The 17,234-nt window shown below is 40.0% G+C and overlaps 1 protein-coding gene across 1 annotated transcript in view; it reads right to left on the reverse strand.

Annotated features, from left to right (window-relative positions):
* The window catches only part of GRID2 (glutamate ionotropic receptor delta type subunit 2), a 2,300,191-nt gene that overhangs the window by 1,039,608 nt on the left and 1,243,349 nt on the right, over window positions 1-17,234 (reverse strand). Inside the window, exon 6 of the mRNA XM_029609341.1 lies at window positions 14,991-15,164. Coding sequence (XP_029465201.1) covers window positions 14,991-15,164 — 174 coding nt within the window. The remainder of the gene's footprint in view (window positions 1-14,990; window positions 15,165-17,234) is intronic.

The raw sequence follows: 17,234 nt of genomic DNA on the forward strand, positions 1-17,234 counted from the left end.
CTCCGGGCCGCGAAGGACGGTGGCAGCGGTGGACTGTCGCGCTTGAGGCAGCAGCTAGAAGAGAGGTAAGGAGACTGCCCGCACCTGTCACGGGCAGGTTTACAACATCTATCATATCCCCCCTCAATCATTTCTTCTTCAATCTGAACAGCCCTAACTTCCTTAGCCTTACCTCATCAGGCAGCCATTCCATGCCACTTATCATTTTGGTCACCCTTCACTGCACTTTCTCCAGTGCAACGATATCTTTTTTAGATGTGGTGACCAGAATTGCACACAGTTTTCAAGATGCGGTCTCACCATGGAGCGATTCAGAGGCATTATGACATCCATCGTTTTATATGCCATTCCCATCTTAATAATTCCTAACATTCTTTTTGCCTTTTTGATTGCCACAACACACTGAGATGACAATTTCAATGTACTATCCCCTATGATGCCTAGATCTCTTTCCTGGGTGGTAACTCCCAAGATAGAACCTAACATTGTGTAACTACAGCAATGGTTATTTTTCCCTATATATATCAATTTGCACTTGTCTACAATAAATTTCATCTGCCATTTGGGAGCCCAATCTTCCAGTCTCACAAGGTCCTCAGTTATCACAATCTGCTTGAGATTTAACTACTCTGCATAATTCTGTGTCATCTGCAATGTGAATTTGATCATTTCATTCATCGCACCCCATTCTACATCATTTATGAATATATTAAAAAGCACCAGTCCAAATACAGAACCCCGAGGCACTCCACTGTTTACCTTTTCCCACCTTGAAAACAGACCATTTAATCCTACTCTCTGTTTCCTGTCTTTTAACCAGCTTGCATTCCACAAAAGGACATCACCTCCTATTCCATGATTTTTTAGTTTTCTTAGAAGCCTCTCTTGTGGGACTTTGTTGAACACCTTCTAAAAATTCAAATACACCACATCTACCGGTTTACATTTGGCCACATGTTTATTCACCCCTTCAAAAAAATGTAGGGGATTTTTGAGGCAAGTCTTCCCTTGGGTAAATCCATGCTGGCTGAGACTTATTAAACCAGGTCTATCTAAATGTTTTGTTATTTTATTCTTTATATTAGTTTCCATGATTTTTCCCTGCACTGAATTCAGGCTCCCCCCGGAGTCGTTTTTAAATATTGGGGTTACATTGGCCATATTGAAATCTTCAGGTACAACAGATGATTTTAATGACAGGTTACAAATTAACTGACATAGGTGTGAAATTTTATTTTTAGTTCTTTCAGAAACCTGGGGTGTATGCCTTCCAGTCCAGGTGATTTACTACTGTTCAGTTTGTCAGTCTGGCCACCCACATCTTACAGGTTCACCATGATTTGGTTCAGTTCATCTGAAACATCACCCTTGAAAACCGTCTCCAGAATTGGTATCTCCCCAACATCCTCTTCAGTAAACTCTGAAGCAAAGAAACCATTTAATCTTTCCGCATTGGCCTTACCTTCCCTAAGTGCCCCTTTAACCCCTCAATCATCTAACAGTCCAACCGAGTCTGGTAATCCTAAATAGAGGGCATTACAATAGTCTAGACCAGAAAAGATTAGAAACTGAAGAATAGTTCTATAGTCGTGGTAAAAGAGTAATTGACGGAGGTGTTTTAAGAGTCGTAGTTTGTAGAATGATTTTTTTGTTAGGGAGGAAATGTGCTGTTTCATAGATAAATCTGAGTTTATGATTACTCCAAAATTTATGGCATGGTGTGTTATTGGAATGGATATGCCGTTAGTTATCCCACTCTGGAGCACCCTTGAAATGTCCTGTCTTTGAATGTGCATATTGTTCCATACCGCAGTGACAATACTCCTGTATTTCTGACATTCTGAAAATTTGCTTACTACGTACAGTGGGGGTCATTTATTAAATCACATTAAGGCATTTTCGCATGCGTAAAGCGCAATTAACGCATGCGAAAACGCCTTTAACGCCTGCGATATATTAAGTAGCCTACACTATAAATCTATCTAATAAGAGATCTACTTTTCTCTCTATAATTATCAATCCGAAAATTAAATATTAGGAATATATTTTAATCCAGTTTGTAAATAACTTTCTTTATATCCTCTTCTCTGTAGTTAAATCCTTCCATCCTTAGCAAGAGAAGCCTCCAGTCAATTTATTGATCTCCTGGTAACAATCCATTAGGTTCTCATGGGTGTATAGAGGGCCGCTGACTTTCCCCATTCTCTGACACTGTCTTCTTTCTTTTCACTGTGCAGTCTGAAGGCTCTGATTCTTGCCACAGCGACTTGCATTTAATCTAGACTCTGCTTCTGACTGCCACTGCAGTTCATTTAGTTTGTTTATTTCTTCTATTTTCCTTCGTTAGCAGCTATCCACTAAGGAGCTGATGTACTGAACTGCATTAACACTGGCTATTAACATGCACAAATGTGGTGTTTTATGCATGTATTAATGGCCAAGGTTAATGGGATGCAAATGAGACATTTGTTATTGCAGATGGCAAAGTGTGCATGTGAAAGCATGTGTGTTAATACTGATGGTGTTGCAGAAACTACACCTCCCCATGATGCTAGTGCATCTGTGATATATTTTGTGCATTGTAGCAAGCTTTTTTATATGTTGCTGCATTCAAAGGTAAATGAGCTATTTTGCACCCCTTTGCATCTCATTATCCCAGTAACATGAATTTTGCATTAGCAATATCACAAACTACTTTACACATATTAACAGCTCTATTCTTAACCTCCAAATTGCTCTCTCAATGTTTATCTGCTTTGGTGTTGGACTAGCAGACAGGTAAGCAGGTATTTCTTTCATCTTCTCTCTAATTCCTCTTTTATGACTAATAAGCCTTCTGAATCTTAATGCCAATATTTATAATAGAACAGTATCACCTGAAATAGTTGCCTTGTAATTCAACTCCTTCACCTTTGGTAACAAATTACAATATCAGATTGTTAATGCTCCCTTGACTATAAACCGAAGAATCATAGCAAATCCGTTGCTATTCAGTCCTCTTGTTAAATCACCAAGATGAACTAACAAACTTGTCTTTCTTGGTAAGCAGGGTGACCATATTCATATGATATGGATCTCATCTAGCAAATTAAAAGAACACCTTAGAAATGAAATTACCAAGCTGTGCCAAAACAAGATTTGGTTTGGAATCAGTATTGTGGCTTCCCTGATAAAGATCTCATCTAGTACACTTGTTAACTGACCTTAATTTCTACACATTTAAAATCAGTAAATTCAGATTTAAGGTTAGTGAAGTAATCAAAATGTATAAATTGTAGGGATACTGTTGGTCTCTGTGGGTCCCTGTGGGTCCCTGTTCCACACTCAGGTCCCCAGAGGCAGGCAGAGCTCTGGAGTCTCAATGTGTGGATGAGACGATGGTGCAAGGAAGAGGGATTTAGTTTTGTAAGGAACTGGGGAATCTTTTGGGGAAGGGGGAGACTTTTCCAAAGGGATTTAGAGCAGTTTTTAAACTAGAACAAAGGGGAAAGCCAACAGTCGCTCAGCAGCGCATAGTTCGGAGGGATGTATCTTCAAAGGATACTGATGAAGCATTAGATTTAGGGCATCCCAACTGAGAGGTTCCAATAATAAGAAAATTAATCTAAGTGCCTGTTAAAAGAGAATCACCTGAGTTAAAAGATTCCAATTTATCCCTATCAACTGAAAAGCAGAGTGTAAATACAAACAAAAAACTCACTTTGAAATGTTTGTATGCTAATGCCAGAAGTCTAAGTAGTAAAATGGGAGACTTAGAGTCTATAGCAGTGAATGATGACGTAGACTTAATTGACATCTCAGAGACATTGTGGAAAGAGGATAACCAATGGGATAGTGCTATATCGGGGTAAAAATTATATCGCAATCACAGAGAGGAGCATCTTGGAGACAGGGTGGCGCTTCATGTACAGGATGGCATAAGATCCAATAGGATAAAGATTCTGCATGAGAATAAATTATAATCAAATCTTTATGGGTAGAAATCCCTTCTGTGTTGGGGAAGAGAATAGTAATAGGAGTATACAACCGTCACCTGGTGAGAAGGACAGTGAAATGCTAAGAAAAATTAGGGAAGCTAACCAAACTGGTAGTGCAGTAATAATGGGAGATTTCAATTAACCCAATATTGACTGACTAAATGTATCATCGGGACATGCTAGAGAGCTAAAGTTCCTGGATGGAAAAAATGACAGTTTTATGGAGCAATTGGTTCAGGAACAGACAAGAGAGGGAGCAATTTTAGATCTATTTCTCAGTGGAGTACAGGATTTGGTGAGAGAGGTAATGGTGGTGGGGCTGCTTGGCAATAGTGATCATAATATGATCAAATTTGAATTAATGACTGGAAGGGGGCAGTATGTAAATCCATGGTTCTAGCGCTAAACTTTCAAAAGAGAAAAATAGAAAAAAACTGAAAGTGCAACTACAAAGGTAAGTGTGCGACAATGGTGGACATTGTTAAAAAATACCATCCTAGAAGCACAGACCAAGTGTATTCCACACATTAAGAAAGGTGGAAGGAAGGCAAAACAATTACCGGCAGGTTAAAAGTTGAGGTGAAGGAGGCTATTTTAGTCAAAAGATCTTAATTCAAAAATTGGAAGAAGGATCCATCAGAAGAAAATTGGATAAAGCACAAGCATTGGCAAGTTAAATGTAACATCCAAAAAGGAAATATCTATGCAAATGTCATTCAAATAGGAATGCCAATCACCTAAAATCCTTAGATATTAGATTTTTTTAAGATTTTTCAAGTTTTCTGTTTGAAAAGGTTTAGAGACGATGGCCGTCCTGTTGGAAGGAACTGATATGACAGAGAATTTTGAATGATTGTGCATGGAGAAAATAGTTTTTCACACATTGCAGCTCCTGATGAAGCAGACCTTTCTGCGAAACATCAGCCGTTTGTCAAGCTGAATTGAGAATTGTGAACATACATGCAAAAAATGAGTTGAATTGTGAATTGAATCGATTATTGAAGATATTGACCAGATCGAGTATTGAAGATACTGACCAGATATGCAAGAATATATGTAAAAGTTGTTTTCAAATAAAATGAGATAAAAAAAGAAAAAGTGAAAAAGACTGTGACCGCAGATGATTAGAAGACCGGGTGGCTCCCGGTTTGAATGTAAAGGGAGTACGCTGTCAGGCTTGATGATGCGGTTATATATTTTAAACTCGAAAAAATCTTAAAAAATCTAATATCTAAGGATTTTAGGTGAGTTGCATTCCTATTTGAATGAAATTTGCATAGATATTTCCTTTTTGGATGATATTTTTCAGTAAGTGGAAATTAAGACAAGTTCTTTTTTTGTGTGCAAGTGAAATGTAAGACATTGATAAGACAGGCTAAGAGAACATTTGAATAGAAGTTGACCATAGAGGCAAAATCTCACAATAAAATCTTTTTAAAATATGTCTGAAGCAGAAAGCCTACAAAGGAGTCAATTGGACCGTTGGATGATTGAGGGGATAAAGGGGCACTTAGAGAAAATAAGGCCATTGCAGAAAGATTAAATAATTTCTTTGCTTCAGTGTTTACTGAAGAGGATATTGGTGAGATACCCATTCCAAAGAAGAGTTTAATGGGTGATGATTCAGATCAACTGAACCAAATCACAGTGAACCTGGAAGATGTTGTAGGCCTGATTGTCAAACTGTAAGAGTAGTAAATCACCTGGACCTGATGTATACACCCCAGGATTCTGAAAGAACTAAAAAAATGAAATTTCAGACCTATTAGTAAAAATTTGTAACCTGTCATTAAAATCATCCTATGTACCTGAAGATTGGAAGATGGCCAATGTAACTGCAATATTTAAAAAGGGACCCAGGGGCGATCCGGGAAACTATAGACCAGTGAGCCTGACTTTAGTGCAGGGAAAAACATGTGGAAACTGTTATAAAGAATAAAATGACAAAACATTTAATTAGACATGGTTTGATGGGATGCAGCCAGAATGGATTTACCCAAGGGAAATCCTGCCTCACAACTTTCCTACATTTTTTTGAAGGGGTCAATAAACATGTGGATAAAGCTGAACCGGTAGATGTGATGTATTTGGATTTTTAGAAGGCATTTTACAAAGTCCCGCATGAGAGACTTCTAAGAAAATTAAAAAGTCATGGGATAGGAGTTGATGTCCTTTTGTAGATTGCAAATTGGTTAAAAGACAGGAAACAGAGAGCAGGATTAAATGGTCAGTTTTTACATGGAAAAAGGTAAATAGTAGAGTGCCTCAGGGATCTGTACTTGGACCAGTGCTTTTTAATAAATTTATAAATGATCTGGAAAGCGGACAACTAGTGAGATGATCAAATTTGCGGATGACACAAAATTATGCAGAGTAGTTAAATCTCAAGTGGATTATGATAAATTGCAGGAAGATCTTGCAAGACTGGAAGATTGGGTGTCCAAATGGCAGATGAAATTTAATATGGACAAATGCAAAGTGAGGCATATAAGGAAAAATATCCCATGCTGTAGTTCTACAATGTTAGGTTCTATCTTAGGAGTTACCACCCAGGAAAGAGATCTAGGCATTATAGTGCTTTAATACATTGAATTTGTTGGCTCAGTGTGCTGTGGTGATCAAGAAAGCAAATAGAATGTTGGGAATTATTAGGAAGGGAATGGCAAATAAAACTATGTATGTCATAATGCCTCTGTATTGCTCCATGGTGAGACCCCACCCTGAATTCTGTGTGCAGTTCTGGTCACCGCATCTCAAAAAGGATATAGCTGCAGTGGAGAAAATGCAGAAAAGGGCGACCAAAATGATAAGGGGCATGGAACAGCTGCCCTATGAGGAAAGACTAAAGAAGTTAGGGCTCATTAGTCTCCAATTTCCCACTATTTCCCTGCTCTCCCATCCCCCAGTTCTCAAGTCCTCATTCAGCTCCTACCCTGCCCTCCAGTTTCCATTCTTTACTTGCTCTCCCCATTCTTCCTCTACTTTCCCCTAATCTTCAAACGAGTCCCTGTTCTTCACCTGCTCTTCCCCTGTTCTTTACTTTCTTTATCCCCAGTCCCACAGTTCTTCCCTTTATATCCCCCCAGTCCCCAAGTGACAATCCTCGTTCTTCCCCTGCTCTCCTAGCCCCAATCCTCGTTCTTCCCCTGCTCTCCTTTCCCAAATCCTCATTCTTCCCCTGCTCTCCTATCCCCAATCCTCATTCTTCCCCTGCTCTCCTATCCCCAATCCTCGTTAATCCCCTGCTCTCCTAGCCCCAATCCTCGTTCTTCCCCTGCTCTCCTCTCCCCAATCCTCGTTCTTCCCTTGCTCTCCTAGCCCCAATCCTCGTTCTTCCCCTGCTCTCCTATCCCCAAATCCTCGTTCTTTCCCTGCTCTCCTAGCCCCAATCCTCGTTCTTCCCCTGCTCTCCAATCCCCAATCCTCATTCTTCCCCTGCTCTCCTATCCCCAATCCTCGTTCTTCCCCTGCTCTCCTATCCCCAATCCTCGTTCTTCCCCTGCTCTCCTATCCCCAATCTTCGTTCTTCCCCTGCTCTCCTAGCCCCAATCCTTGTTCTTCCCCTGCTCTTTGTTCAGTCCCCAACTGAATCCCTGTTCTTCCTCTGCCTTTCCCCCAGTCTTCATTCTTCCTCTGCTTTTCCCCCTCTTTCCTCCAGTTCCCATTCTTCCCTTGATCTTTCCCCGCAAATGACAGTTCCTGTTTTTCTCCTGCTTTGCCCCATCCTTGTTCTTTCCCTGTTCTCTCACAGTCGCCAAGTGACAGTCCCTGGTCTGCCCCTCAATACTCATTCTTCCCTTGATTTTCCCATTTTTCCCCTCTAGTCCCTGTTCATCCCCTGCTCTTTCCCTAGTTTCTCTTTCCCCCTCAATCTCTGTTCATCCCCTGCTCTTTCCCAAATTTCCCTTTCCCCCTCAGTCTCTGTTCTTCACTTGATCTTTTCGCTCGAGTCCCCATTCCTCACCTGCTCTTCCTCCTCTTTTCCCCCAGCCCCTGATCTTCCTTTGCCCATCCCCTCAGTTCCAAAGTGAGTCCCCATACTTCCCCTGCTGTTCTCCCTCTTCACCCTCAGTTCCTGTTCTTTCTCTGCTCTTCTTCTCAATCCCCAACTGAGTCCCTGTTTTACCCCCGCAGGTCTCCCTTCTTCACCTGATCTCACTCACTCATTTTTTATTTTATCTTGTATGTTTAGTTTCTTTTATCTATATTTTGTATGCCTTGTACATAGTTCTTTTCCCTATTCATGTATTTTATTATGATTTATTATTATTTTATGCTCGTACCCTTGCATATCACCTAGGCCTATTTTAACGTTAGGCGATTCATAAATCTCAAACAATTGTAAATGTAAATGTAAATTTCCATGTCCTTGCTGCTCATGGACTGCTTCTGCTACATGCAATGCCTCTTTCCTCTTCCGGCCCTGGGGTTGAAATCTCAGCTGTTTGAACGTGGGGATCTGTCTCTACGCCATGTGATTTAAACAACTGTTGTCACACAGCTGAAATTTGAACCATATAGGGAACTGTGTAGATAAGGAGCCAACAGTTCAAAAAGCTGAGTTTTTAGCCTCAGGGCTAGAAGAGGAAAGAGGCAGCACCTGCAGCAGGACTGGTTAGAGGTGCCAACAGGTGTCCAGGGTTGTGGTGGGAAATGGAGGCGTGTGCTGTAGTGGATGTTCTTCATATATGTGGGAACCATAACATTATTTTAACACCATATTTATAGATTTATCTAAGATTAAATTTTTCCAAATAGCTTATTAATACAATATACAAATCTCCCTCGGCGTGAAATGAATAATGTGTGATAACTTCTTTCCATCATAATGAACCTTTGTGTAAGAAAATCTTAGGCAGCAAAGAGAATAGGGTCACTAATGAGATTAAATTACTACATAAAGACCCATGATACTAAGTCATCTTTCCAGTGACTGAAACACTGTTTACAAAGTGTTTCCTTTTTTTTTTTTTTTATAGAAGAACATCAAGGGAATAAAAAAGACTGCTTTGCCATAGTTCAGAGAAGAATTTACTAATTAATTTAAGAGCAATTTAGCAGGCCCTACACCAAGGATTAACAGGATTTGAATAATCAGAGTTCAAGAATCATTAAACTGGATATTTTTCCACCCTTTTTCTAATAGCATAGCATATATATACTAACTTGTTAATGACAGCATGAGGATGATAATGTATTACAATTAATTCCTGTGTCTGGAAAATCTTGCAATTTTTTAGATGTACTGCATTAATCATGCTCTACAGCAATGAAAGTCTGCACTTTAAAATTGCTTGGCTTACTGTATTTATTGCTCTCCCTGTTACCATAATAGGGAGTTTAATATGTATCCAAACTGTGCATATTACATTCATCTAAAATTTCCTCAAACTAACGATGTGTGTTATTGATGTATCCAACTTTCACTACACTGCAAGTATGAATTTAAATGCATCATTTTTTTTCTTTATGGCAAAAAACAGCTTTCAAAATACTTATCTTGTTTGCTTCTACATGGACTACAGTGTATGTTCAGAGGCATCCTGAAGCAATGCCAATAATAGAATATGTGGACTGTTCTTTTCTCTTTTATTCTGTTTTATACATATTGCCATTCTAGAAGAAACTGACAATGTGGCTTTCTCATACCTTTTTGAAGAGATAGCCAATACAGCTGTGTTTGCAAGTTTTGATGTTTAAAATATATCTTATTTTGTTTTGATAATCAATAATTTCCACCCAGTAGAATGTTAACTGACAATTAATGATGCTAACTTGTAATTTTCATGAGTTACATAAATATGGTTATAAATAAGCAGGTGATGACATATCACATTTTATGGGCTTTTATTCTGACTTCAATTACTGCATTGACACATGGTAGCCATCTATAATATCTACCTATTTCTAACAATACCATAACCCTCTGCCGAGGGTTCTAACCCACAGGGTTTTCTGTGGGTTAGCGGCCATTTTGTGAAGCTTGCTATAGAATATGGATGAAATGAGTTCATTGCCATCTATAGCTCACTTTCTCACAAAATATTCATGTGTTCCCGGCCATGGCAAGGTGTATCATATTTTCTCTTGCTTGCAATCCCATCAGGGGCCACTATGCTTTAAAGGTGCCATGCTGCCTTAAGGGTCCCACATAATCCATCACCCTGCTCCCAGCCCTCACCCCTGTTATTAACCACCACCAGGGAGTTGTTATGTTGTCCCCCATCATGACCCCTGAGTCTCTTTACCGGTCAAACTTTTTACAAGCCAAGAAGATTGAAAAGCCCTACCCCTTGTCCTCTCAAAAAGAGTGAAAGTCAGTTTTGTGTTCCCAGGCCTCCAAGCTTACCCTATAGTTGGGAGGAGGTATTCTTGGCTGCAGGAGCCATGCTCACTTGCTCCTACGCTACAGTGCCATTTTTACAAAATTGTGCTGGCTGATCAGCTAACCCCATACACACCTTTAAACTTGTGCACATTTTGCGCATTATAGGCTACCAGGGGACTGGCTGCAAAAAAAAAAAAAAAAATCTCTGTGAGGTGTAGCCAATTTTTTAGCTAAAATGGACCCTCAAAACCTTTTTTGTCCACTGTATTCACAAAATATGTTTTGAGGTCCCTAATACAAGGGACCAAAAAGTCGCAGGGCCATACTCATTATCACGGACCTTCTTAATATTCTCTGCAATAGTCAGCTACTGGGGTATAACTGGTGGGGAAGAGGACAAACCTCTGAGGCTCTAGGCTCTTGGGGCTGGTTACCCTGCACAATCTTTTGCTCCTTTCAGCCATTCTTCTAATTGTACTCACACTTGTAGATCTCAGCATTTCTCAGTAGACTAGCTTTCAGGTTGAAGAAAGAAGCTGAGACTTGGAGTGTTGTTTAACAGAAAAATTTAACTTAAAAAAAAAAAAAAAGAATCCAGGCAAGAGTAGCAAATATCATCATCAATAAAATAATGACAACTCCAAGGGATACAGTCTCTCCATTCATGATCAACCCCTGAATCAATGTCCAAAGTCCTATCCCAGGAAAGAAAAACTTTCTTCTCCAGAAATAGGCAGGTGGTTGGTGGTGGAAAAATATCTCCTTCTTTCTCACAAAAAACCCCCACAATATCTCAAAAATCAGTCTTACTCCTGGGACACCACATACCTCACTCTTACTAGGCAGAGGGCGAAGTAGTACCCTGACCATTCAAGACGGTGCTTTAACCAGGCACAGAGCCATAGGAGTCAAATCCCACTCTCCTAAAAGACAAACTCCATTCTTGTCCTGTCTTCTTCCACAAGTCAGCACCTTCCAAGTCTGTGAAGGCTATAGTAGGGCTTCTTGATTGAATTCCCAGTTCTGCAGGCTATAGGTCCTACTAGGGATGTGCATTTGTTTGAAACAAAACTGTAAAACATGATGAATGGAGCTAATTTGTTTCATTCTGAGGGGCCCAGGCATCGGGAACAGGCCTCTGAGTTGGGTCACAGCATCAGGCCTGGGTCTAGGGATACCCGCATTGGGACCCAGCCTCCGGGTTGGGACGCAGCATCAGGCTGGGTCTGGGCTGAGACCCCGGCATTGTGACCCAATCTCTGGGTCAGGTCACAGCTTCGGGCCTATGTCTGGGCCAAGGTTCTGGTGCCAAGACCCTTTGGGTAAAAAATACTTGCAGACTTTACAACAATACGTGCACATAGAAAACTACCCCCATAGTACTGACAATTAAAAACCATGTATTTAGCAGACTAGCATAAAGGGGAGTATCAGTAGTTAAAATTAGAAACTGGATCTAGAAAATAATTCATGTACTTACATAAATAATTGTAGTGATGAAGGTGGGCATACACAATGACCTACAAAAGCCTAGTAACTAATATACAGACCTGAGAATCAAATTGGAATGGTTAGATCCCATCTGCAGGGGATGGTAGCAGTGACAGAGGACACACATCAAAGATTTCCATAACTGTTCTTGCCCTCTTTGAATTTACTCATCCATCATTTCTGAAAAAGCTACCTGCACTGCAGTTTGAAGTACATTATTTACTACATGCAATTTTACAAATGGAAAAAGTCGTTTTTCAAATACATTCCTACCCAGATACTTCTGAAGTCAGCTCTTGTCACAGCTGAATATACTTACAAATGTTGCCTCCTAGTAACACACAAAGGATGCTATTAATCCTGTATTCATGTATTGACCACTCGTGATTATTAGTATGCATTAATATTATCAGCCTTTTCAAAGGCTTTTTGTGTATGAAAAATGTAAGGGTATTTTTATCTACCTTACAATGTCTCTGGTTTCTTCATCACGAAGAGAGTGAGATTAAAGTGTGATGTTACAGTAGAGAGAATTACCTACAAGTTCCATGCATCAGAGAGCAGCTCCACATTAATTTTATGAACAGTTTGCTGCTCAGAATCTTGATTTTCATCTGAGATTCCAGAATGTTAAAAAAAGTATTCTACGGTTATCACTCTTTAAAACAACCCAACTGGTGATCCAGGGGATATTATTATTTTTTTAATATGAAGAGGATTGTGCATCATAAAATTTGACAGCTTTAACAAATTCTATAAAGGAGCACTTTGAAGAATCTTTTCTAAAGGATTTACATGCATAAACCATAAGATAGGCACGCAAATCATCTGTGGAAATGATCCAGGGATGGGCAAAGTTTCCAGGGAAATGTACACTCATAACTCAATTATGTGTGTAATTTTGCCTGCACTCATGGGAGGCATTCTAGGGGGTGGATTTCTGGCAAGTAAAGCATTTGCATGCACACTTTCAATTGTCAAAAGTATATTCATAAATATTGAAGCAGACAGTTACCTCTGGTCCAGCAAATGTAATTTCTGCATGTATGTGTGTGTGTGCATGTACTGGGACAATCTGAAAATTTTCAAAGTGTACTTATGTTTTGAAAATGTGGGCTAAAGTCTGTGGGTACTTTGTAGTCACAGACCTTAGTTCTCTGTAGGCTGTTGAAATTAATCTTCTCCATGGATATGACTTGGTTTTTTTTCTGACCAAGAGGCTGATGTACTAAAATGTGAACAGGTTCACATTTAATAGTGTTTACAAATTACTAAACTTGCTATTTACTGATTTTGCATAAGATATTTTTTATTTGTGAACCTGCTTCCAAAATTTAACAAAATCCATAATGAGCTGAGAAATCATGCACACTATCTCATTAGTGATTTATCATTAGGGATGTATTTGTTTAAAATGAATGTGACACCTGAGAAAAAATGGGTCCCTTTTGTTTCATTTTTGGGGTCCTTGAAATGAATGTGGACCATCCTATGAATGAAACATATTATATTCATTTTATTAGTTTCATCTCTCATTCATTTCTATGAGCTAATGAAGTTTATGGGCCATAGAAATCAATGGGACAGGTGTCAGTTAGTAATTGTAACTATATAGCAAGACAATAGTGAGTCATGTGTGAAGCTGTGAGGTATTGTCAAGGAGACCACAGCACAGAGGCAACATATCATAGTGATCTAGCCTATCAATGTTCACTGGATCCAGTAATGATGATGTTGAAAAATGATCATGAGATGTACTATGCATTTCCTCTATAGTCATTATCTTGGGAAGATGCTGTTACCTGCCATACCCCTTAAACCTCTGTAGGGGACTTGCTGCCACTGCCTATCTGCCATGCCTCTAATACCACCATAGGAGGCTTTCTGCCACATGACTACCTGCCATACCCTTAATACAACCATAAGGGCTTACCCCAGAAAATCAAGAAAAGCAGAAAATCAAGATATGGAAAAGCCTGAATTCAGTAACAAAATATGGAAAAATCTCTATCAAAACAAAGACATACAGGCAAAAGAGAAAAGATGCTGAGGTGAAACCTTTTCTGAGGAGAAACCAGTTCAGAATATGGTAAAAACATCAATAGGAAGAGAGAACTAATGTAAAACCAGAAAATCAAGAAATGAAACATCCTGAGTTCTCAGATACAGAATATAGTAAAAGCTTTCTTAGTAAAGCAATCCTCTCAACTTACCAGGAAAACGACAGAGATTAGAAATCATTTACCTATTCTGAATGTGATAAAAGTGGTGGTGGTGGGCACACCTCTCCGGGAGACCACCGGAGGCCCACCTAAGTCCAGGCGGTCCGGGTACCCAAGGCTCAACCTGTGGAAACCCCGGACTTTTATTGGTGAAGCTCCAGCTAGCCTCTGTCTCCTTGTGTGCTCCAGCTCCTGGTGGCAGGCACTTTCTGGGTCCGACCAGCAGGTCGTACCAATCCTGCACCAGGCCAAGGATCCACCTCCAGCGCAACAACCGTAGCTGGTGCAAATTTTCTAGAGAGCATTCCTATATATAAATAAGAATAATAGTCTATGCAACTCATTACCAGGGTTTGAATTAAAGTTGCCAAATCTTTCTGGGACTAGAACAGTAACAGCTTGTGGCAAAAACCCAAGAAGAAAAAAAATATGTCACCATAGCAGAGATTTCCTTATGCATGAAAAGAATATTGTCAAGCAAAGCTCTCAATTCTAACAAAGGCAGGTGTTTCAGTCATCTACCTTTTCTCAGACGAATCACATTTCTGTTCCATGTACCTTCCAAAACTCAAGCTGACAAGTATGGAAAGCCCACAACTCATCTAAATAACTCTGAATCTGAAAAAGAGCCACCCATTCAATGACTTTGAGAGAGAGATTAGGTTCAAACCAGGGCAATACTGCATCCAAATCATGTTTTTTCAACACTGGCAAATCTATTGTTATGTTAAGAATTTCTGGTAATCTACCAACTGTAAAGTCTGTGGGTAAAAAATGCCCACAGACTTTACACCAGCTGAGAATTACCCTCATAAGGATGAGTCCACTTTTAATTAACTGTCTTGCTGCTGACAAATATATGGAGAGAAAAATAAAATATGTTGGACAGATTTAATAACCCTGTAATTACAAACTGAGATCTTTTCACACAGTGCCTGCACAAAGGGACATATATTAGTGTTAACTGAATACCTCCATGCTCTGGGAGAAAGGGTCCTTAGGATCACATAGTGATGAAGATATTCTGTGGTTGCCACGGTAACAACGCTGACTTAGGTTCTGTGGAACTGGAAACATTTGTCGAATAATTGTTAACCTTCCAATTGACCTTCTCACTAATTCCTGAACATCGACATCATTTATTTCCTGAAAAGAATGAAAAACAAAACATACAGATCATACAGAAACAACAATTTAAGAAATGGTTAAAGACAGACAGAAGAAAAGTAGGATGAAAAGAGAAAAACATGTTATAATCTATCAGCAATGTGACATTGTTACAGGTCATCAAAACACAAGTGTAATCTGTTAATATGACAGGCCTATAATTCAGAGTGTACCAATATCAGAGATAAATAAGGCCTATGAAATCCCGTAACTCAAATTTTAGATACAGTATGTTATGTATCTTCTGAAACTCTACTTCCAAGCACTTAGAAATGTAGAAATATAGGCTGTCATGTCAGATATGGACCATAAAGCCCATCTCACCTGTCCATTCTCATTCCTGATACATTGTCATACATCTCAGCTGATCTCTGGCTTTCCACTCACTTCTTCATAATTACGAATTGCCTGACCTTATCCCATGTTATCTTTTATTCCTATATGCTTTGTCTCCTTCACCTCCAGTGCAAGGCCATTTCATGAATCTAACAGCCTTTCCATAGAGAAATATTTCCAGATCTTGCTCCTGAGTCTACCCCTTAGGGGCCTCATTTTGTGATCTTCCTGTAGGCCATTATTCTCAGTGAAAAAGGTGTGTTTCTTGTGTATTTATACCTCTCAGATATTTCAATGTCTCCATTTTATCCCCCTTCTCCTCTAGGGTATAGACATTGACATACATAGGACTTCTCTCATTTGAATCTACACTATTTTGGATTCCTTTCTTTGGATGACCTCAGTCCTGTGTATACTATTTCAGATGTATAACCTCCAAAATCAGAAACACTATTCTAGGTAAGGTTTCACTAATGACCCGCACAGTGAAATGATCACCCCTGATTTTTTCTACAGGCTATGGCGCTGGCCATTTCCTTATAACTCTGTTTCATTACCTTGAGATCATAAGACATGATATCCCTGAGGCCTTTCTCCTAGTTATTTTACCTCACCCTTCATTGTTACTATTTCTTTGGACTTCTGCATCCCAAATACATACGGGCGGATTTTAAATGCCCTGCTGGCGTAAATCCGCCCGGATTTACGCGAGCAGGGCCCTCGCGCGCCTATTTTGCATAGGCCGCCGGCGCGCGCAGAGCCCCGGGACGCGCGTAAGTCCTGGGGGTTTTAAGGGGGCGTGTCGGGGCGGGGCCGAATGACGCGGCATTTTGGGGGCGGGACCGGGGGTGTGGCGCCAGCCCGGGGGCGTGGTCGAGGCCTCCGGACCAGCTCTCGGGTCGGATGACTGCGCGCCAGCAGTCCGCTGGCACGCGTAGATTTACGTCTGCTTCTAGCAGGCGTAAATCGAGGGACAAAGGTAAGGGGGGTTTAGATAGGGCTGGGGGGGTGGGTTAGGTAGGGGAAGGGAGGAGAAGGTGAGGGGAGGGCGAAAGAAAGAAAGAAAGTTCCCTCCGAGGTGCGCCGATCCAGGATTTTATAAGATACGCGCGGTTATGCGCGTATCTTATAAAATCCAGCGTACTTTTGTTTGCGCCTGCTGCGCGAACAAAAGTACGTGATCGTGCTCTTTTTTAAAATCTACCCCATAATTTTCTACATTTTTGCATTGAATTTTAACTTCTAAACATACAACAGATCCTTAAGCTTTCTTAGATCACTTCTAATACTGTCTACTCCCTCAGCCATTAGGATTTTTGTTTTTTATTCTTATAGCGAGGTTTATGGAAGTACTATTAACATCAGTACTAGTACTGTAGTACTATGAACAACACACACAGCAACACACAGTCACTTTTGTTAAGAAACTGTGCCATGCAATAAATGCTCACTGACTATGTAGACTTCCACTGTTAAATAGCAGGTTGTGGGAAAAAGTCACACCAACACTGTAATCAGTGTATACCAACTCCTTTTCCCACATACAGAAAGTAAGAAAACACAAAGAAAAGAGAGGCTATTTTACCTGGTCAGTGGTCAGCTATTAAAATAAAAATAGATCTTTTTCTGTCCTGCAAGTGCATGCAGTGGAGGACACACTTCAATGATAGAGTAACTCTATATCAGTGAACAGTCAGATTCATTTGCAGGGTC

This window comes from Rhinatrema bivittatum, chromosome 1, assembly GCF_901001135.1.
Source record: "Rhinatrema bivittatum chromosome 1, aRhiBiv1.1, whole genome shotgun sequence".
Classification (NCBI taxonomy): Eukaryota; Metazoa; Chordata; class Amphibia; order Gymnophiona; family Rhinatrematidae; genus Rhinatrema; species Rhinatrema bivittatum.